Below are 22,231 nucleotides of genomic sequence, written 5' to 3'. Positions count from 1 at the left end.
TTTATTTATTTGAAGAAGATTGAAAATTTGAAATGAAAAGAAAATTGGGTTAATTGGTACCCGAACCGAATAATCAGAATTAGTTTTGGGTAATTCGGTTTGGTTCTTGGTTGGATTTAGAAAATTATAAAATCCGAATAATCCGAACCGAATAACCCAAATAATCCAAACCGAACTAAATGAACACCCCTAAGCGCCGCCGTCCAAATTGACTTTGACTTTGACCTGCTCGCAAGTAACCGACGGAAGCATCACCGACCGTCTCAAATAATTTTTTTATTTGTTTTTCTCCTTTCTAACCCATGCATGCTTCATCGAATGACATTCATTGTTTCTTATCATGAGTAACCGTACTAGAGAAAAAATTTCCGCTCGCAGTCCCATAAATATTTGAAAATTGAGGAGGGGTGGCCGATGCTATAATCCCCCCTTTAGTGCTATCGCTAGCTTAATGAATCTACCGTGTCAGTCCCATAAATATACATAATACATATATAAACATTAAACATATGCTCATCAATTTTTAAAAATCAACTTATTTGAAAATTAAAGATCAGTAAATGGATACTGATATTTATAAATAATCAATATTAATATTAAAATAAATATAAAAAAGAGAGGTTAATCAGGAGTTCCTGTCCTATTTGAAAAGTAGAAGGAACAGCAGGCCAAAATAAAGAATAAAGTATCTTTTAATCCTCTATGTTTTCTGTACAGTCAATTTTTTACCTGTGTATTTAAAAAATAATATTTAATCCTCTTTTCATTAAAAGTTAAATATAAAAACTCAAATTAGGGAAGGGTTGAGTTGGGTTCGAATCTCGAAGGAAGGATGAGCCATGGCGGCTGACGCCCAGCGATCACTGCGCTCCTCCCCCTCATTCGGCCTCCACCGCATGGACAAGATCGAGAAGGTGTTCGACCGCTACAACGCCAACGGCGACGACCGGATCTCCGCCTCCGAGCTCGACGACATCCTCCGCGCCCTCGGTTCCACCGCCTCCCCTGCGGAGATACGCGACATGATCGCCGAGATGGACACCGACGGAGACGGCTTCGTCGACCTCCAAGAGTTGGTTGATTTCCACCGCCGCGGCGTCGGCTGCGCAGGCGTCGACAAGGAGCTAAGGGAGGCGTTCGACGTGTACGACCCCGACGGCAACAGGCTGATATCCGCGGAGGAACTCCATCGGGTGCTGAAGCAGCTCGGGGAGAAGTGCTCCGTCAAGGATTGCACGCGGATGATCGGATCCGTCGACGAGGATGGCGATGGGAACGTCAACTTTGAGGAGTTCAAGAGGATGATGGCTAAGGGCGGCGTCGGAAGGAGATGAAGTCCTCTGCTTTCGTCGGTGGGCGAGAGATCCTGTTTGATGGGGAAATAGGCGACTGGGACTAACGATCTGACGTCATAGGTTAGCATTTATAATTGTATCTAAAGAACTAATTTGGCGTTGGTTTGCGTATTAATTAGTCTTGGATCTGGTAAACCTCTATTGCGTCGATCAGATCGCACGCGATATATATCACGGGATACATTCTGTTTATAATTGAATGGCATATTTTAGAGTGATTAAATGTTATTATAGGATTTTTAAACAATTACTGGAAAGTGCAATAACACTATTTGTAAGAATGGACTCTATTTATTTGTTTTACTAAAACGAAAAAGAAAAAAAAAAAAAAAAAAAAAAAAAGAGAGAGCAAGAATGGACTCTATATGTATTTATTTGTTTCTAGTTGCAACTTGCAAACAAATATTAAGAATTGCTAACAGAAATGAAAAGGGAGAAAACAAACTATTCTCCAAGCACAGTTAGATGTCGGAGCCAATAATCAAAATGCAAGGCATATGGACATAAGCAACAGGAAAAATATTATTAAGCCAGCGAATACATCAATGTAGTCGGGCAAACGCAGATTGACACTTCGTCGTCTCTCTGAAGACTACACAGCAATCTAAACAATCTTTATGCAAATAAAACCAAAATGTTCTATGAAATTTTAGGCTGGGTAACCAGTCATACAGAATACCAAAGCTACTTGAAGATGGATTACAACTTAAATTGAAATAAAGATACAAGGCATCACAAACATTTGGTAGCCAGAGCACAAAAGCAAACAGTCATTCTGGTTGCATCACTTTGCCTTAATGAATTCCTCCTCAGGATCTTGAAGGGTGCCAAACATCCAATCCATCCATATTGTGTAGTGGCCGTAGTTGTGACGGTATGTGGTATGGTGGATTGTATGGTAACCTGCGCCCATGATTGGCCAAATCTTGCCATGTATGCAATCGTGAACATTGGCAGTCCATACAGCCTCGCAAAAGAGTAGAGCCATGTGACTCAAGAAGTGGGTTGGGACAAGGAAGAGAGCAATCACATGTGACACAGCCTGCAGTATGCCATCCAACGGATGAAATGCCAATCCTGAAAGAGAAAGGGTATTTAATATTTATTTGGATGAATGGTAAACTAAAGAGCAGAGCATTGAAGTGTTGCATGAAAAAAGGATACAAGAACATGAATGAGGAAAACAAAAGAGAGAAATTCCAAGACTCACTAAAGACTTTAATCCATAAGGATCTATATAGTCAAATTGAGTTAATTTTATAAAAAGGTAGATCCACTACCTTAACGATCCTCCTAAGCATACACTACGAGTATGGAGGGAGGTTAATGGAGAAACATAGGTGGGAGGCGCATGATGGGGTGAATGTCAGGTCGTGAGTTCCTAGGAGATTCGATCCCTGGCCATTATGCTAAAAATGTCATGTGCCCACCGTCCACGCTATGCCCTGGGAGCAACTGGGTTAATTTTGTAGCATGTGCATATGATGGTGCTTGGAATTTTCCAAAACTAACAAATTAACAAAAAATGAAGAGAGTGAAGAGCATACCTGCAAAAGGGGAGAGTGTGTTTTGCTTGTTGTAAATGTGGTGTTTTGCGTGAAGCCACTTGTATAATGGTTTTATGTCATGCAACTCTCTATGCATCCAGTATATACCAAATTCAACAAGGACCAAGTATATCATGAGGTAAACAGCATGTGCAAGCCAGCCAACTTCTCCAATGCTAGAATAACATCTTGTCCATCCACTTTCAACCATGTATTCCGAAATTGTTGGAAGGCCGGAGTACAAGGGCATAGCCTTCATTGTAACAATTATTTGCAGAAACATGGCTTTGTTCGAAGGTATAGCATCTGCAGCAGAAAAGAGAGTAAAAGACTTCGAAAACAGTGACTCTTTGTATAGCAAAGGCACTCCATGTTTACAAAACAAGTATACACATCAACTTTTTACTATACTATTAAGATAAAATGCACTATCAGCAATATAATATGGCATATACATCAATAATGGACTGAAGGGGATATTGACAGACCAAAAAGATAAATTCAAAGATTTGAAAACACAAGAAAATCTGATCCAAGAGATTTGATATACGAGAAGAGAATTTCCATAGCGAATTTTAATAAGGTCAGTTTGAGAGTTCTAATGTAACAGAGAAAAGGAGAAAGGATCGATGTTTATTTTTTATTGAACAAACCTTACAAAAATGTTATGTAAAATTTGAAAGAAAGGAAGCATAAACGTTTGTGCAAAAATTAAGTATAATCACCTAAAAAAGCCGAATTTACAACCACCTACAACATTTCATCACACTCTAACAGTAGGAACCACCTAAATTAATTAGGTATAACAAATTGTATTTTAGATAAAGAAAATCTGATGTATAACCACCTAAACAATTTCATCTTTATACGTCAACAAATAGCACATGCTAGAAGTTTCAAAATAAAAATTTCTAGATTGCAATCTAAGAAGATCAATAGAAAGCACACAAGGAAACATATCAAATTTGTCTAGAGACACTTCAACCATACACACACACATCCAATTGATCTATAGACATTTAACACATGCAAACAAAATCACATTTGCCAGAAGCGCCTCAACCCCGCATACACACCTAAATTGTAGAATTTCACCAAATATCTTTGCGAACACAGATGTGTACACACGCATACACAAAAAAAATATCAAGTTGGTCTAGAACATGTCTTTTGGCTAAAGTCTAATGCAGTGCTCACACACACATCAAATTTGTCTAGAACATGTCATTTGGCTAATTCTGATGCAGTGTCATGAAGATAAATAGTAGTAATCCACACTAAATCACTATATCATGGGCAAAATTCTAAAATACAATCCCAAGCTAAATAAGGATCTGAAAAGAGATCTTTAATGCAAGAAAATGTGGTCTACAATCAATGAGGGAAAAGGAAAAAAACAGAGTCCTAGAAAAAGCAAAACATTGGAACAAGACAGACTCAGTTTAAGGCTAGTAAAGTAGTATGTAACTCGCTTAAAGCTCTTAACCCATGACGTAAAATTGTTAACTTCCCACGATTAGTAGTTTAGTGCTTTAACTCTTAACCCCTTATCCACCTATCCCTGCTCTCACTGACTTCCTTGGCGATCTATTGCGAGACAGATATTAGATTGAACTTTACTTGGGTGAATGCAAGCACTTTCGAATTTGGTTTTAGGAACACTTTTTTTCAGTAATCATTCTATTCTAGCTAGATCAAGTCTTTTCCTCGAAAGAAAAGCAAAGCTCATCGTGATTACGCTAAGCAGATTCTAAAGAGAGCACAACCAAAGCTGGGTGATAGCCTGAAAGCAGGCAAAGCAATCTTGATCCTATGGGAAGGTTTTTCTTCCTTTATAGATAGATAGTAACTGACTGAATGACCAAGGCAACAAATAGACAGTGGGAGGCAGATAACAAACTGAAGACAGTGTTCCCAGTATGAGCAAGGAAAGACATTAACGGCAGTTTATAGTTTTCACTTTTTGCCAATGTCCCAAATCTCATCATTTTTTTTTAAATGACACTAAGGATTGTCAGGCTTAGTCTTCTTTCCAGTAACTACTGATTCAAGAAGATCAAATTTTATCTCAGTAAGGTTTGTTGCCTACTGTAACATTCAACAAATTTTTGAGACATTACTAGACCTAACAAAGGACAGTATAAAATCGTTTAAGGGGGAAAAATCTATAGAATCACCAAACTTACTCTTCTTTAAAGCAACTTAGGATGGGAAAGGGAAGGAAGCACATGGTGGGGATCAAATAAACATCATGTTTCCGGGAAACCTCCTAACGCCTATAAACAAACCTCTATCTACTAAAACAGTCATCAATGGGACAAAAACAGCCACAGAAAACAAAAGGGAGCCATAAAGTGAAGATACTAAGCGAGAAACACTACGGACTATTCGATGCAAACCAATCAACAATCAAATTTTAATGAAAGAACGAACATGATGCGACCTTTGGGGAGGTAAACATTGCGCTTCCAGTAGTAGATGTAGAAGCACCAGAGTAAACCGGTTATGAAATAGACGGCCGTTCCACCGATGTAGTTGCGCAGCCAGGACTGGATCGGCCGGGGAAGGCGCTTCCAAGCGTCCCCGGGTATGATCGGGCCGAGCACGATTTCGTTGTACCAATCGGTCTCCTCAACGAACTGTCTCAGGTACTCCGGCGAGCTCGCGTTCGTCATTCTTGATTCTCCTAACAGGATCACAATTAAACCTACAAGGACGGCGACCAAGATCGGCAAGACAATAAGAAACCAACGCCACTGGTTCTTCCTAATGACGATAAGAATAGTAGAGACATGAGCTATGATAGTGAGACATGAGCTTTGCGTACCTCTCGTCGGTAGATAGGGACCCTTAATACGATATTATTTTTTCTTTATATACATATGGCTAAAATAGGGCCGATCAGTGTTATACATCCTTCTTCGAATAGGCCTACAATTTCTACAGTGGATAGGATAGAAACTTTTAATATAGGGTGAATTACATTTTACCCCATGAAGTTTGGTTAAAATACGAAACGATTCTCGTGGTTTTAAAAGTAACAAAAAAGTCCTTTGACTGGTCGGTGATAGTAGTCAATCGGTAAAGATAAGAAAAAGATATACATACCCCTGCGTTTCAGCGAGGGAAAAAAATAAAAAATTAACTGAAGTAGTTGAATTTTTTTTTGACATATATACTGAATGCAATATAAGTCTGTTGATGTTGAATTAAGTGAAGAGGATGATATATTTGTGATAAGTGATGATGAAAATAGCCATTGTGCAAAAAGGCGGGTCCCGTTGCCCAGCGGCCCCCTAGGCCTGGCCCCACAGGAATCCTAGGAGGAGGTAAATCAGCGGTGAATGCTGGCCTGGGTAAAGCGTAGTGTCTCCAGAATTTAACACAGTCGACCCGGATTATTCATCCAGTGCGCGTCCGTGGAATGATGAAAATAACCATGATTCTGTTGATGACAGTTGGTTTAACAAATATTACATCCATGAAACCAAAAAAATTTAATATCTTTACTTAATGTCGATGGAGACATATATACTATCTTTTTGTACAGCTGAAAATTTAAGTACTCATTTTGGTGGAATGAAAGCATATGTGGATTTTTAATGTCTTTGTGTGAGCTGTTGTTTAAATCATCAGGTTGTTTTGCAATTACCTTTCTTTTGTTAAAGTGTAGTATTGTCCTGGATTTAAATTCATAGCACAATAAAGATATTATTGTAAAAAAAAAAAGGAATTTACGATGACATCAGTATTTTAGTGTGCATTCCCAGCGTCAAAGAGTTATAATGTTACAATGTTACCGGTCAAGGGACTTTTTTGTTACTTTTGAAACTATGAGGGTCATTTCGTACTTTAGTCAAACCTCAGGGGGTAAAATGTAATTCACCCTTTAATATATATTTTACACGAGGAATAATTTTTTAATTCTTTGACAACAGTTATACAAAACGATAAAAAGAAATATTGAGCTGATGACTTATTAATGTGCTATGATGATAGGCCTGCCGAATCTCCTCCAGCATTTGCTCGGACCTCGCTCTTGGATAGGATCGACTCGGCTAAGAAATGTTAACCATCATGAGAATTCGATCTCTTTAAGGACTCGGCTTGACCTCTTTGAGAATTTGGCTCAGCCTCTTTGAGGACTTAGCTCGACCTCCTTGAAGACTGGTCGAGTTGAGGGAGACTCGGGATCCGATTGACCTTTCAATCAAGCCATGTGACTGTGTGCTTTTGAATTGAACTAAAACAGCTCGGTTCAGGACTTCCTCGAGCCAGGAGGACTCGGACTCCGATCAGACCAAAGGTCTAATCAGCTGGACTACTTGGCCGAGCCATGTGACCATGTTGGTCCCGAATGTTGACTTCTCCTTGACTTTGATCACCACATCAACCAGCTTTCTTGACTCCGACCTAACTTCAGGGGCCCTACTTTATTCATCATATCACAAACTTCCCCTTGAAGTTTAGTCGAAGGAGGTTGTAAGCTCGACTGATTAGACACTTGTGTCTTTTCACATTTCTCATTTCTCGATCAGACGCTCAGTCCTTGACCAGTCGCCCGGCTTGAGCTGATGTCATTCTTCCACCACCATACTTGCACCCCGAGAACAGGGTATGTCATTCACCATTAATGTTTAGTGCGGCTAGCACTTTTTTTTTTTTTACCATAATCATGATTACCGCCTCCCATCTCTAATAAATATGGATCGTACTTTTCTACCATGTGGCGCACGCCTATGAAAAGAATATCGAAAATAACAGGCTACTATGGAGATTTGATGTAATCTTCGACGATTCAAATTCAACGGTTATGATCTTCTCCTCTCACCCTCTCTCTGGATCGAACAGTTCTAGGAGAGCCTCCTTAGGTTTTTTTTAATGTTTCGAATATTCCTTTCAACCGTTACCCATTTTTCATTCTCCTCCGCGATTTCTTCTTCTTCCTCGAGCCTTCTCACTATGATATGTGATTGCCTAGGGTTTCGGCTTTCTGTTCATTGTAAGTCTCTTTTTCCCACCTCCTCTACTCCCTTTACATTTGCAATGACCTTTAGTTCCTTCATACCTATTCCTGATCTCTGGTACACTTCCACCGTCTCAAACTTCAACAGAGGGGAGGTGAATCAGATTCACCTTACCTACGAGCTTCCCACCGACCACTACATAGTCATACCTGTTGGGACCTTGATGTCCGCTAGAGGGGGGTGAATAGTATTTCGTCGCGCTTGCTCGTTCTTGCTTCGTCTTGATAATGTACAGTAGAATACAAAGACAAAACAAAACACTCACAATGCTAACACCTAGGGTTTACTTGGTATCCACCTCAAAAAGAGGTGATTAATCCAATGATCCACACACACGACACAATCTCCACTATGAACACCTCCTTCTCGGTCACAGCCGGAGGCGGAGAAGCCTCGTACAAACTCACACAACAGCACAACACCACTACAAGAAGAGAATACAGAAATACAAGTGAAATACACTTCTTCTTGTTTACTTGTTGCTCGTTGTTGCCTCTTGAACCTTGGAGAAACACCTTCAAGTGCCTTCAAGAACTGGCAGTGAAGATCTGAAAGCTCGCGTGAAGAATCGCAGAAAAATCACAAAGATCTGGCAAAGAAAACGCTCCTCCCAGGCTTTATATAGTGCTCCCAATCGATCCAAACTAGTCTCAATCGATTGCACGTCACATCTGCACAATCCCAGTCGTCCATTGCTCGTTTCCTGCTCAACGGTCACTTCCCAATCGATCGACCGATCGATTGGGACCATCTGAATCGATTGGCCGATTGGTTCAAACCCATTCTGTGTTCTCGCGTCCGCGCGAGAGCTTCTCCTTCCTAATCGATCGACCGATCGATTGGTAGATCCCAATCGATTGCCCGATCGATTGAGAAAGCTTCTGTGCTTGCGAGTAATACTCACAATCGATCGGTCGATCGATTGGAGTCATCCCACACTCGCAGCACACTCCAATCGATCGACCGATCGATTGGACACTGGTTCAATTGATCGACCGATCAATTAAACACCCTTACTTGCCTCAAACTCAAGTTCAAGGTCTCAAACTCAACTCCCGGTCAACCATAACCTGTTGCGTATCCATGCCTAGCATTTGGCCAACACCCGACCGACCTCGAACTAGCCTTCTAGCCTCCTCCATCAGCCTTACGTCCCTCGGATATCTCCCATCCTTCACGCCTTACCTTCAGGAGCTTCCTTCGGCCTCATCCTAGTTGTTAGATTATACACCACACTCGATCAACCTCGAACTAGCATTCTAACCTCCTCCATCAACCTTGCGTCCCTCGGATATCTCCCATCCTTCACACCTTGCCTTCAGGAGCTTCCTTCGGCCTCATCCTAGTTATCGAGTTCTCCTTGTCAAGTCACACTAGGACTTACCTTGTCAAGGTCACATGCTTGGACTTTCAACCTTTGCCAAGATCACACTTGGACTTTCCCAATTGCCTGGCTTCTCACCAGGACTTTCTCCCTTTGCCAAGATCATACTTGGACTTTTCAATTGCCTGATCTCACTTATCAGGACTTTCACCACCAAGTCTAGTCAACACTGACCTACTTGGATTTTCACTCTTGTCAACCTTCCTATTGGACTTACCTTGATGCCTAAACTCCAGTTAGGACTTTCTCATTGCCTAAACTCCAGTTAGGACTTCTCCACTGCCTAACCTCCAGTTAAAACTTCACCACTGTCTAACCTCTAGTTAGGACTTCACTATTGCTTAATCTCCAGTTAGGACTTCTCGACTGCCTGACCTCCAGTTAGAACTTCCAGACACCTAACCTCCAGTTAGGACTTACCTAGTCAACCCTTTGACCATCTCCACAACTGGATGATTGCCCTAGCAATCTCCATATATTGTCAAACATCAAAACTCAAATCTCGACTCAAGTTTGACTCAACTCAAGCTTGGTCAAACTTGACCTAGGAAAATTGCCCCAACAATACCTTCAGGCCACGACCGCCCTAACCTTCCTCCTCCTGGGTATATCACTCTTTTCAAAGACCAATTCCTGGTTGGTCTCCATTTTCCCTCACATCCCTTCTTCTATGTTGTCTGCAATTACTTTCACATTCTCCTTCCATAGTTAGCTCTAAACTTCATAACTACCACTACATCTGAGTGACCGAACGGGTAGGATTATGACAACTTCTCGTATTTCCAAGCTACCACTACATCAATATGGTCGAGACTAGCAGGATGTAGAGTAGCTGTCTAGCTACATAACAACGAGGGTCACTGACTGCACGACTGCATGCCACCACTACACAAAGTGGTCGAGCAAGCATGACAAGACAAGCTCCACTCCATACCACCACTCCTCCCTTGAGTGGTGGAATAGTCAGCTAGGAATAACTGACAACTAACTCATACCACAAGGGAGCAATGGTCATTAGCATGTAGTATAATGATGAACATGATATAAATAATTATGATACAGGCACCGTCATCATCAATGCAACAATCCAATTGACAAAGGAATAATCATCATGATATTTCTATCAATCACACCAAACACGTGTGCTCACCCAACATAGTTATAATTGACATGAAACCTCTAATAATACACTCCAAACACATGTACACACAACATAAGTACAATCTATATGATCCTATAAGAATCACACTAGGCACATATGATCACCAACATATGTATTATCTACATAATTTCTCCAATAGTATACACCAGACATATGTACATATACAGTATAGGTACAATCAACATGATTCCTCTAATAGTAAACACTGACATATATACACACACAACATGTAAATGGACAGTCAATATGGTGACTCCTACAGCACATACCAATCATGTATACATTCAATATCAAATGCATAATCAGCATGTTAACTCAGTCAATAAGATATCCCCTACAGTACATACTCTACATGTATATACATAACAGATTATAGATATCCAAAAGCTAAGATTGTATATGAAATAACTAGATCATCTCTAAGGTCAAGCAGATAAGTATCAAGCAGGATAACAAACAAACAGATTTAAAGTAAAATAACCTAATCCATCAATCAAAACAGTCATGTACTAAGTCCAATGAACTAAAGAGGCCAAGGAAGAAATACCTATTTTTATCTGTCGATCGTGATAAATCAATCCCACATCGAGACGCTTGTCTCGAACCAAAGTCCTACAATTATATGTTATACAGATTTAGCTAATTACATATGAATTAAATCCAATCCCCCAAACTTATTTAGGGTAACTCCAATCAAATACGATCATTAATTAACCCCCAATTAATATTTATGTATTACTAATATAATTCACCACCTAAACTAGAGTTAAGTCAGTTTAATCCTAATTACTCCATCACTTTCATTAGATTAGGTTTAATCCTTCAATTAACCCAACCATTCCACAACTGATAATCATTCTAATAATCCTGATAATGATCATGTTATCATCCAAATGAATCTATCAACCAAATAATCAAACCACAACTGATCACAAACTCTAACATCCCATTATTATTATTCAAGGGTTAATTCAACCTAAACTAATTAAAACCAGAATTCTCATCCCTAATCAACTAACAACATCATCCACTAATTAACAAGTTCCAATTCCAGTAATGAATCAATCCTCTGTTCACCATTAACATTTCCAATTTCAGAAATGGAATCTATCCCATGTAGCAAAACAAAACAATGAATTTAATTTAGTATTAATCCAATCCTATACACATCTTATCCCAATCTAGATCTGCAGCAACTCAGTGAAGGATCTGGATGCAACTGTGAGGGACAAGAGCTGCTAACCCCTGCTAGAATTGATTGCTCTATCCTGCTGTGAACTCGTGTAGCAATCCTCCACACCACAGGGATCACCACAGTCAAAGATCTGCAACCCAATACACCCTTCAGTGGTCAACAGTGGCTGGCAACTGGACAAGAACAGAGAGCGGTAGGGAGGCACATCATACTTTCTTGTGGCCAGAGATGGACTGGCGACGATGACCCTATGCTTACAGATCAAAGCAGGCAACGAGAGAGAGCAGCAGTGTCGAGGAGAGAAACTTAGGTCTTCTCTTCTATACCTAAGTTAATTAATTCCAACCTTATGTTAATCAACTCTCACTTAATTGAGATATCTAAACAGGTCTCCTCAAAGCATAATAGCTCTATCTCCTTAAAATATGTCGTATGAACTCAGATTAAATTCCAGAAAGTTTCTAAATATTTTTAGAAAATCCAATAAGGTTATTTCTCCAATACACTTATTATTTAATCAATATTTATTGTCGTACTTTATACATTTTTTCCTTGGCATCGAGTTTCTTCCACATGCTGAAGGTTGTTTTCTCTCTTAGAGCAAATATATTACTGAACTTCTTCAACGAGCTAAAATGGATGACCTGCATCCCATCTCCACATTAATCATTGAAGGAAATTTTAAAGCTCCTTCTTCTTCTCCTTTAATGGTTGACCCCCATATCTACCAAAATATTATTGGTGTTCTACAATATGTCACCATTACACAATCTGACATTACTTTCGCAGTTAATCGTGTCTGTCAATTTATGCATTCTCCCACTGAGTACCATTGGAAAGGTATTAAGAGAATTCTTTGTTATCTTAAAGGCACAATTTTACATGATCTTTGTTTATATCGTTAGTCGTCACTAGAGTTGAATGTCTATAGTAATGTAGATTGGGCTGGATCTCCTTAAGATAGACATTTGACTAGTGAGTATGTAATATTTCTTACATGAAATCTTATTTCTTGACTCTCAAAAAAGCAACATACAGTCTCTCACTTAAACACTGAACTTGAATATAAAATTATCGCTAATGCGACATTCGAAATTATTTGACTATAATATCTTCTTTCGGAATTATATTTTTCCCCAACTGCTACACCCAAAATTTAGTGTGACTTGATAATTTAGGAGCAACTTATCTTGCGGCAAATCCAGTCTTTCATGCTCATACCAAACATGTGATGACTTGATAATTTTTTATTTCTTACATCTCTACATAAGATTAAATTACTGATATATTTATAAGTCATTGTCTAGATAATGTTTTACTAAGTTAGCAATCAAATTCAACGTTCAGGTACTTTCGTTAGTTTGTCTGAAGTAATGACAACAAATAAAGCAATTACGAAAAATAATCTCAATTTGAATCAATCAAAATTTTTCATATTTGACATCGTAATCAAAGATCAAAAGCAAAAAAATAATTTTTTTAATTTTTTTATTCACTATTATTATTATTATTATTATTATTATTATTATATGCCATATTTAATATTTACATTATTAATTAAATAATTTATATAAATAAACTCTTTAGCTTTACCTATGATCCATAAATAGTTATTTTCTATTTTCTTTATTCTTGTCACCTCCATTACTTACCCTATAAATATACAAGTATAAATTTTTACCTGGGATTTTTTTTATAGTTTGTTATCCGAAACTTATTTTACTTAGATGAATTTATCAAAAATAAATAAATTATTTGAACAGTATGTTTAATTATTTTAGCAGATGACTTCTATTTAATAATTCAACAAATTAGAGGACATTTCAAGACAAATACAAGCACGGCATCATGTGGTTTAATTCGATGCAAAGCGAATAACCTTATCAGGGCTTGACATGCCGTGAATCCTCTGGAAAGAGAGGGGTGCCTTCGGGAACGCGGACACAAGTGGTGCATGACTGTCGTCAGCTCGTGCCGTAAGGTGTTGGGTTAAGTCCCGCAACGAGCGCAACCCTCGTGTTTAGTTGCCACAATTTGGAACTCTGAACAGACTGCCGGTGATAAGCCGGAGGAAGGTGAGGATGACGTCAAGTCATCATGCCCCTTATGCCCTGGGCGACACACGTGCTACAATGGCCGGGACAAAGGGTCGCGATCCCGCGAGGTGGCTCAGTTCAGATCCTCTGTCCCCGTTTCTCTCTGTCCCCATGTCCCATTATCGATCGGACGGCTCAGATGACATCTCAAGGCATCATGACATCTTTAAGATGTGTGCAGTATTTTTGTGATGTGCAAAGCATCCTTGAGATGTCATCTGAGTCGTCCGATCGACAATGAGACATCGGAACAAAGAGAAACAGGGACAGAGGATCTGAACTAGGCATGGCTTTGTCAATCGCATCCTTTTCAATGAATTTCTTATTCAGAGACGGTGTGACTTCGATGTTATATTAAATCCGAAATAATAAATATGTGGTGAAGCCAGAGTTCTTGTGATAATATGAATTATAATATAGGATAAATATGCCATGATATAGATTCACAATCAGTGAACACGTCTTATTTCTCTTCAGATGCACATCGAGAGTTCAATAGAAATCAGCGGTGGTGTATACTGACGAATAAAATAACATTGATCCTGAAATGAGAATTTATGATCCTTTAAGTCTAACCAAACCCCATCAGCTTTGGAGCTAATCTCACCAGCCTGTTTACGGTATTCGGTAAGAATTTCCTTGCGAACAGGAAGCAAACCCTCGTGCTCTCGCCGTTGTAGCTGCAACTGCTCCCGTTTCTCATCCTCTGAAGAAGTTCCACGTTGATCTGGCTCCGGCCAAATTTTGCCGGGTGTATCCCGCGCTTGGACCAGTCCACCCAAGTTAAGCTTCTGTTCGCGTTCCTGCTCCAGTAGTTCCTCATGCTCACCAGCGTCTGCACGTAGTGCTCGTCGGCGAAGCACAGCGGCCTGCAATACCTCTGAAACAGGGGGAAGTAGTCTTCGTCGGATATTACATCGACGGCCAAACTGCGATCCATCGCGAACCACTGCGACCCTTTGCGCCATTGCTGGAGCTTGATGCGCGGCTTCATGGGGCGCCGGTACCGGCCTCGGCCGCTGGGGCCGGCGTCGTCGTACGATTCGATGAAGATGCGGGAGGAGTTGATGAGGTAGGAGTAGACAGTGGCGAAGTCGAAGAGGGGAACGCATGTTTCGGAGAGGAGGACGAAGCGTTGGTTGGAGAAGTCGAGCAGCGCGTTAGCCAACAGCCGCCGCTCCGCTTCCATCATCCTGATCGTGCCCCATGTCACCGCCTGCAACGGCGCAAAGATCGATGAAAAGATTCTTCCGAAGATTTTTATACCATCCAAACAGGGGAGCTTTAGCTGTCCCCTGTTTTCTATCGCTGTCAGTGCAATCTCGGCGAGACTCGTCGCAGACTAATCGGAGCATGGAACTGACCTGGCTGGGTATTCTTCTTCCGTAGAAAACGGAATCCCTCGGCAGAGACCAATTGGAATCCGGATGGGAATGCACGTAGATGGAGAACAGCTCTTGGTTCCCCTTGAAGAACATCTCCCACAGCGGGGCGAGTGGGAGCTCTTCCCTCGTCAAGAACAAGAAAGCAACCTTAGGCGCTTGCTTCGTTGAATTCCTTTGGATCCTTGGCACAATGGAAGCCCTCCAAAGCAGCTCTTCGTCGTTCATCTCGTGCATGAGTGTGGCCGTCCTCCTCAGCATGACATGAGCTTTCACTGGTAATGGCAGAGACGACGACAGATTTCGAGGGGCTACGTGAGCGGTTTGGAGAGGATGAATAATGGTAGTATTCCTGACATAGAAACTGGTGATGAAGCCCATGGAGAAGGCTAAGGCGAGCAGAAGGCAGAATGTGATGAGGTTGAGGAGTTGGGAAGGGAGGATGGAGGGTGCTGGGCGTGACCTTTGGTCGCGGAGCTGCTCCTTCATTGCTGGCGATTGTGCAGTGGTAGATCAAAAGCAGTCGATCGAGATTTATACTCGCGCAGTTCGGATACTAATTAGGAAGTGGGTAGTTCTAAGTTGTTGGCTTTCTTGTACTTGTCTCAAAGTTTATTTTGTCGGCTATGGGAACGAATTCACGAATTAACTAATGACTAGCTTAATTAAAGAAGGGCATAAGATAATAGCTCTTAGAAAAGAAAATTCTCACTAAGGCATTGTTTACTTAGAAGAATGGACATCGAACAAGTGGGAATTATTTTCCCTTTTTTCATTTACCTAATGGACGAATCATTTTTTTATTCTTTATGCTTCCATCCAAGGAAAGCAATTCCATTGAAGATGTTTCAACGGGCAAAGCTATTTCTTGCAGTACCTCATGTGACCACAAACGACGGACCTGCACAACCCCGGTCCGACAATCCCACGCACGGCGGTCCTCTTCCTCAGCGGGGCCGCTGTGAGATTGATCGGTATTTTTCCTTCCCCTTCCCCTTCTCCTTCCCTACCGTTCTTTTCTTTTCTCTTTCCATTCTTTTGCCTTTGCTTATGGATATTTTTCCCCAATTTTTTTTCCCTCGTCTTTTGAATCATTCGGAGTAAAGTGTAAGACTGTTAACTGTTGATGATTTGTTTAGTTGATTGCTTTGTTCTGGAACTGAATGAAAGGGATCTGAATGAGAAAACTGCCACGCAGCTTTTCAGAATATCATGGCACAGAAAACCAGGCACATGACGGACCGATGACTTATTCCTTGATGGACTTGCAGGGCCAATTGACTATGAAACCTTTTGGTCAACGCCTTCAATTATGATTAACCTTATTAAAAGATCATACAGCTTTTTATTCCATTATTTGGATGAATGGTAAACTAAAGAGCAGAGCATTGAAGTGCATGAAAAAATGATACAAGAACATGAATGAGGATAAGCAAAAGAGATAAATTCCAAGATTCACTAAAGACTTTAATCCATAAGGATCTATATACTCAAAACTGAGTTAGTTTTGTAGCATGTGCAATGATGTGCCTGGAATTTTCCAAAACTAACAAATTAACAAAAAACTGAAGAGAGTGAAGAGCATACCTGCAAAAGGGGAGAGTGTTTTTTTGCTGGTTGTAAATGTGGTGTATTGCATGAAGCATGTATAATGGTTTTATGCCATGTCTCTATGCATCCGGTATATACCAAATTCAACCAGGCCTAAGTCTATCATGAGGTAAACAGCATGTGCAAGCCAGTCAATTTTTCCGATGCTAGAATAACATCCTGTCCATCCACTGTCAACCGTGCACTCCGAAATTGTTGGAAGGCCGCAGTACAAGGGCATAACCTTCATTGTATCAAATATTTGTAGAAACATGGCTTTGTTTGAAGGTGTAGTATTTCTGTCGGTAGTCGATGAAGATGGACCGCTGATGAAATAGATTGTTTGTTAACTGCAAGGAGATCTCGGGAGCGAGTTCAAAGGCACAAACATGCTTGCTTGGGAAGAAAGGATAAGAAAAGGAGAAAATATCAGCCGACAAACCAGGGAGGGGTCCTAGCACAGTCACTCCGACGCTCAAGTCAGATGGAGAGACTCAATGATGATACTCAAATAGTGATGGAAACAGTGAGGAGAGATAGGAGAGCTTTCCTGTGTGGAAAGAAGAGACTCCAACTATATATGCTATTATGTTCCCTTAGCACATATAACGAGAAATATTATTAAAATAAGGCCAACCATACTGACGGTCTGCCGTCTTTCCCTAATTGTGTCAAACAATTCTGCACTTGGAGAATGAAAACCTCTACTGTGCAGGTTGCATAGAGTCTTTCTCAATGATTCCCTGAAGACGGTTACACATAGCGTTAAAAGAGTTATTGGGCTGATGGATTGTTGATTATTATTTCATAATGATGGGCCTTTTGGGATTTACAGGCTTTGATGGGCCCTAGTGATGTCTCCGCGACGATCTTAACGATATCTGACTGGATCTTAGTCCCGAGCATATCCGATCGGATATACATAAAGGTTGCTAAGTATTTGAGCGGTTGACATAATCTTTGTTGCTTCAATCCATCTTCCTAGCGGATCCTAAAGAAGGATGCCCAGTATATCGAACCATTGAGTCGACCAATGGAGTCAATTCACTCGGAACGATGCATGGGAAACGTCTGCTCGGAGTCTCTCAAGAGAACCAACTCGGGGGTCTCCGAGTGGTTTCTTCCAAGTGCTCAAGACTCCTAAGAATCTAGGGATGATAATTTCACCTGAACCCGATGAAGGATCCGATATCTGATCCCAATGGAGGGGTGTATGGAGGGACTATCAATACTCGATGATGCGGCGGTAAGGAGGAGCCCACCTGGCATGGGTCAACGGCTACGGTGGAGGTCAAAATTAAGACGGTCAACGTGGCCCGAGCGAGAGGGGGATACATAGGCCGATCGGCAGGAGAGCGGGCCGAGTGGGCCATCCATCCGGCTCGGGGTATGCCATTGACAGTGAATAATGAGCCGGTATAATAAAAGAGGAAAAAATGAATACTTAATAAGGGGAAGAGAAAATAAAATAGAACACTCCATCTATCATTAAATGCGGAGAAGCCAAGATAAAGATGTCTTCTGTATGCAAATTAATATAATTAAATAGGGGAATATGAAGGGACATTAAGACAAGTATAAAAGAATATGATAGGTATGAAGAAAGGCAAGATTGATTTCCGTCCCTATTATTTTCGATTCCTCTTCTGTTTCTAACTTAAGCGTCAAAGGGCCAACGCTAGGGACCCCTTCCTCGGTTTGGTTTGTTTTGAAAATAGGAGCGAGGTCTTCATCCAGTCAGCGGAATCGCCACATCCCTAACTTTCTAGCTTCATGCTTTCGAACATAATCATTTTGGCATCGTCTGTGGGAACGTAACCTGCATCCGAACGAGCAGATGGAAGACACTGGACTAATCACAACGATGATGCTGATGCAAGAGGAACTCGACACGCTGATACAGACCCGAGTAGCGAAGATAGTGGAACAACAGCAACAATAGGCGCTAGTCGAGCGCCAACGGGTATTATCCGAACGTCAAGCGCAGGAGCCTGCAGCCTCCGCGGCAAGCCGCTAGGCTGAGCAAGGGGACCGAGACATTCGGGAGTCAAACAAAAGGTCGAGCGGCACCTATGGGGAAGCCCCTCATGCGTCGATCTTATTCCACCAAGCACCGTTATGAACTCCTGCAGAAGAGAGGGCTCAAGCGGATAGAGACTGGGGATCTTCCTCAGATGAGGCACCCGCTCGAGACACAAGTGTAGGATCGAAAGCACTAGAGGAGGGGTGGGGGGGAGGGGGGTGAATAGCGCTCGTGGCTTCCACGTTCGTTTCAGAAAACTTCAATTAAATACGCAACAAAATAATAAAACACAAACACTAAGAGTTTCACTTGGTTCGGAGCCTGTGACGACTCCTACTCCAACACCCACCCTCGTTGAGTATTTACTTCGGGTAATCACTATCAATTCAGAAGTTACAATTTGAAGTACAATATAAATAAAAAACTTATACCGACAAACAAAGAATTACTAAACTTGAAGCTTCTGGTCGTCGGAGTCGAGTTGCAGCTTTATCGGATCATCCTTTGAGCAGTACACAGAAGAAAGATTACATTTTCAGGTGTTGTTCTTTGTTGCTGCTCAAGACAGGCATATATAGCCCGTTGAGGGCGCCCTCAACAGCATGGAGGGCACCTCCAACACCGCTGGATCCACAGCGTGGATAAGCTCGGCTACGCCCGCAGCCTATCTGCCTGAGGGCGCCTCCAAGCCCATGGAGGGTGCCCTCAACCAAGCGTCCAGGGCGCCTCCAACTCCATGGAGGGTGCCTCCTGCTCTGCTGCGTGGAGTCTTCAAGCCTTGCACTCGAGGCGTCTCCAAGCTCCATAGAGGACACCTCGGGTACTGTTCATCCAAGGCTTTCTTATTCACTTTACGTCCTGCAAGGTATGTTAGTCCACAAACAAAGTATACCCTACAAAACAGAGTTAGCACAATAAAATAAGACAAATAAAAGTAATTATGACAGTCACCGGATTATCCTGTTCTGACTTCGGATTTCCATCCGAAAATCCTAGTTCGAACCGACGCCTACTATTCCCTCACCAGGGAACGCGCCCTCACCTACTCCACTCAAGAGAGTTTACCTATTGCTAGTCCGGTCTTCCGGACTGACTGGACTTTTGCTCAACACCCGAGGCTTCCGGTCTTCATTTTGGACGCCCACTCCATGACCCACCCAGACTTCCACCCGGTTCGTGACACCAGGATTTCAACGTAGAGTCCTCGACTCTAGGATTTTTGCCCGAAGCACTCGACCTACCAAGACTTTCCGCCTAGGGTTACCACCCCCTACGACCTAGAGTTACCACCCCCTAGTGTTTTCCACTCGCCTAACCGCAGTTAGGACTTTTACCTAAGCACACTTAGGACTTCCGTGCAAACTCATTCAAACATGTTAGACCACAAATAACCTTAACTTTGAATCCTTAACCATTATCAAAACTTAGGTTCAATCGTCGGATGCTTCCCATACCAACAATCTCCCCCTTTTTGATTATGACAACAAAATTCAAAGTTAAGTAAAATAAAAATATGAAAGTAGTATAAATGCGTACAAGCATAGATTCAAGTGCAATCAAGTGTAAATGCGTACAAGCATAGATTCAAGTGCAATCAAGTGAAAAAAATTAATTGCAATTTGTTTGTATCTCCCCCTTAATCACTTATTTACTTAACTTTCACTTTCGTCTCCCCCTTTGCCATATATCAAAAAAATATTACTTTAAAAAATAGGAACTATTTAACTCCCCCTGAAAGGTAGCTCTTACTTAAATATAGTTTTGCAAAAAGAAGCAAAAATTTGAAAGAGACTTTAACTAAATAGTGAAAATAACTTAGCTTTAAAGGGTTTTAAACATAGGTAAGTACAAGCTTTAAAAGAAGTTGATTAAACACTTAGCTTTAAAAGTACTCAACTTAAATAAAAAGTTCCAATAAAAGCGGTAGCTTAGTCAAGTATTAAAAAATACTTTTGATAAACACTAAGCTTAAAAATTAATTTTAATTCAACATTAAGCTTAATAAAAAAATTGATATTAATTCAACATTAAGCTTAAAAATAATTTAAATTTTGAATAAACACTAAGTTTTAACAAAAGACTCAGCTTAAATTTGTACTAAGCTTAAAAATAATTTGTTTAAACATGAAAAAATAATTTCATTTTAACACCAAGTTTTAAAATGACCAAGCTTTAAAAATAATTTTAAGTAAAGTCTAACAAAAAACTTTTGTTTGGGAAAAAAACATGAACTTGGTTTAATTTGAAAATATTTATTTTACTCCCCCTTGATTAATGCCAGTCAATTTTTGTAACAAAAATTTTTTTTACAGTCCTAGAGTCCAAGCGTGAGTACTAAAATATCTACTTTCAAACAAATGTCTAACCTTTAGTTACTAGCTGTTTACTATGAGGTAGCAGTTTTCACTTGATTAATCAAATTAAGTAAGTGTTCCAGTTAGTTTGACTAAGCATGGACAACTTAATTTGATTAATATGAATTTGGTATTTAATATCCAGACTTATGTTGATGCACAGACATAAGCATTTTGAAGTCCAGGCAATGCCCTATTCATCTCACACTATTCTAAGTGTCTTTCATATACAAGCAAGGTAATCCTAGTGTGCTTGTGAGATGTTCTAGCTGAAACATAGGGGTACATGCTTTCTAGGGGGTAGATACCTAGGCTAAGTTCAAATTTTGAAATACTAACAAGATTAGAATTTTGAAAATATTTTTCCTAGAATTTTAAAACAAAAAAAAAATACAAACACAAATGTCAAGGGTTTTACTTGGTTCGGAGCCTGTGACGACTCCTACTCCAAGGCACACGTTCGTTGAGCGTTTATTTCAGACAATCACTATCAATTCGGAAGTTACAATTTAAAGTACAATATAAATAAAAAACTTATACCGACAAATAAGGAATTAGTAAACTTGAAGCTTCTCGTCATCGGAGTCGAGTTGCAGCTTTCTCGGATCGTCCTTTGAGCAGCACACGGAAGAAAGATTGTGTTTTCAGGTGTTGTTCTTTGCTGCTGCTCGAGACAGGCTTATATAGCCCGTTGAGGGTGCCCTCAACAGCATGGAGGCCACCTCCAACACTATCGGATCCGCAGCGTGGATAAGCTCCGCTTCACATGCAGCCTATCCGCCCGAGGGCACCTCCAATCCCATGGAAGGTGCCCTCCACCCAGCATCCAGGGTGCCTCCAACTTCATGGAGGGCGCCTCTTGCTCTGCTGTGTGGAGTCTTCAAGCCTTGCACCCGAGATGCCTCTAAGCTCCATGGAGAGCGATAGATTTGCAATTATTGTAGCTTCCCAAGTACTCATAGGACGAGGGACGAGTGCTTAGGAAAAGGGACTGACAAGGTTGGGAAGCAAGGCTAATGCTTGGGAATAACTCCAGGTAAATAATGGTGCACATGTCGAGCCCTTGACCTGATCAATAGAGAGTCTAGGTGGCATGATTAGGACTTGTTTTTCATA

General features: G+C 40.8%; 3 protein-coding genes across 3 annotated transcripts; 1 reads left to right on the top strand and 2 right to left on the bottom strand.

Moving 5' to 3' along the window:
- Positions 1-797: 797 nt before the first annotated feature.
- Positions 798-1,583, top strand: LOC121990395 (probable calcium-binding protein CML18). The gene has a single exon (XM_042544532.1). The coding sequence runs from the start codon at positions 840-842 to the stop codon at positions 1,332-1,334; it is 495 nt and encodes a 164-aa protein (XP_042400466.1). The 5' UTR covers positions 798-839; the 3' UTR covers positions 1,335-1,583.
- Positions 1,584-1,960: 377 nt separating this feature from the next.
- On the bottom strand, positions 1,961-5,726 carry LOC121992968 (delta(7)-sterol-C5(6)-desaturase-like). The gene is made up of 3 exons (XM_042547627.1): positions 5,346-5,726; positions 2,903-3,208; positions 1,961-2,432 (listed from the first exon to the last, which is right to left on the bottom strand). The coding sequence occupies exons 1-3, from the start codon at positions 5,575-5,577 to the stop codon at positions 2,140-2,142; spliced, it is 831 nt and encodes a 276-aa protein (XP_042403561.1). The 5' UTR covers positions 5,578-5,726; the 3' UTR covers positions 1,961-2,139.
- An 8,506-nt stretch (positions 5,727-14,232) lies between these two features.
- LOC121990394 (glycosyltransferase BC10-like) lies at positions 14,233-15,649 on the bottom strand. Its single transcript, XM_042544531.1, has 2 exons — positions 15,131-15,649; positions 14,233-14,982 (listed from the first exon to the last, which is right to left on the bottom strand). The coding sequence occupies exons 1-2, from the start codon at positions 15,635-15,637 to the stop codon at positions 14,338-14,340; spliced, it is 1,152 nt and encodes a 383-aa protein (XP_042400465.1). The 5' UTR covers positions 15,638-15,649; the 3' UTR covers positions 14,233-14,337.
- Positions 15,650-22,231: the final 6,582 nt, after the last annotated feature.

The sequence above is a fragment of the Zingiber officinale genome, chromosome 6B (genome assembly GCF_018446385.1).
Source record: "Zingiber officinale cultivar Zhangliang chromosome 6B, Zo_v1.1, whole genome shotgun sequence".
Classification (NCBI taxonomy): domain Eukaryota; kingdom Viridiplantae; phylum Streptophyta; class Magnoliopsida; order Zingiberales; family Zingiberaceae; genus Zingiber; species Zingiber officinale.
The sequence above is the reverse complement of the archived record's forward strand: the minus strand, read 5'-3'. Positions and strand labels throughout refer to the sequence as shown.

Coding starts and splice junctions, on each gene's coding strand:
- LOC121990395 (XM_042544532.1), top strand. CDS start 840: ATGGCGGCTGACGCCCAGCGATCACTGCGCTCCTCCCCCTCATTCGGC.
- LOC121992968 (XM_042547627.1), bottom strand. CDS start 5,577: ATGACGAACGCGAGCTCGCCGGAGTACCTGAGACAGTTCGTTGAGGAG. Junction 3,209..5,345: donor CAATGTTTACCTCCCCAAAG/GTCGCATCATGT, acceptor TTTCTGCTGCAG/ATGCTATACCTTCGAACAAA. Junction 2,433..2,902: donor CACACTCTCCCCTTTTGCAG/GTATGCTCTTCA, acceptor TTTCTCTTTCAG/GATTGGCATTTCATCCGTTG.
- LOC121990394 (XM_042544531.1), bottom strand. CDS start 15,637: ATGAAGGAGCAGCTCCGCGACCAAAGGTCACGCCCAGCACCCTCCATC. Junction 14,983..15,130: donor GAAGAAGAATACCCAGCCAG/GTCAGTTCCATG, acceptor GCGCCGTTGCAG/GCGGTGACATGGGGCACGAT.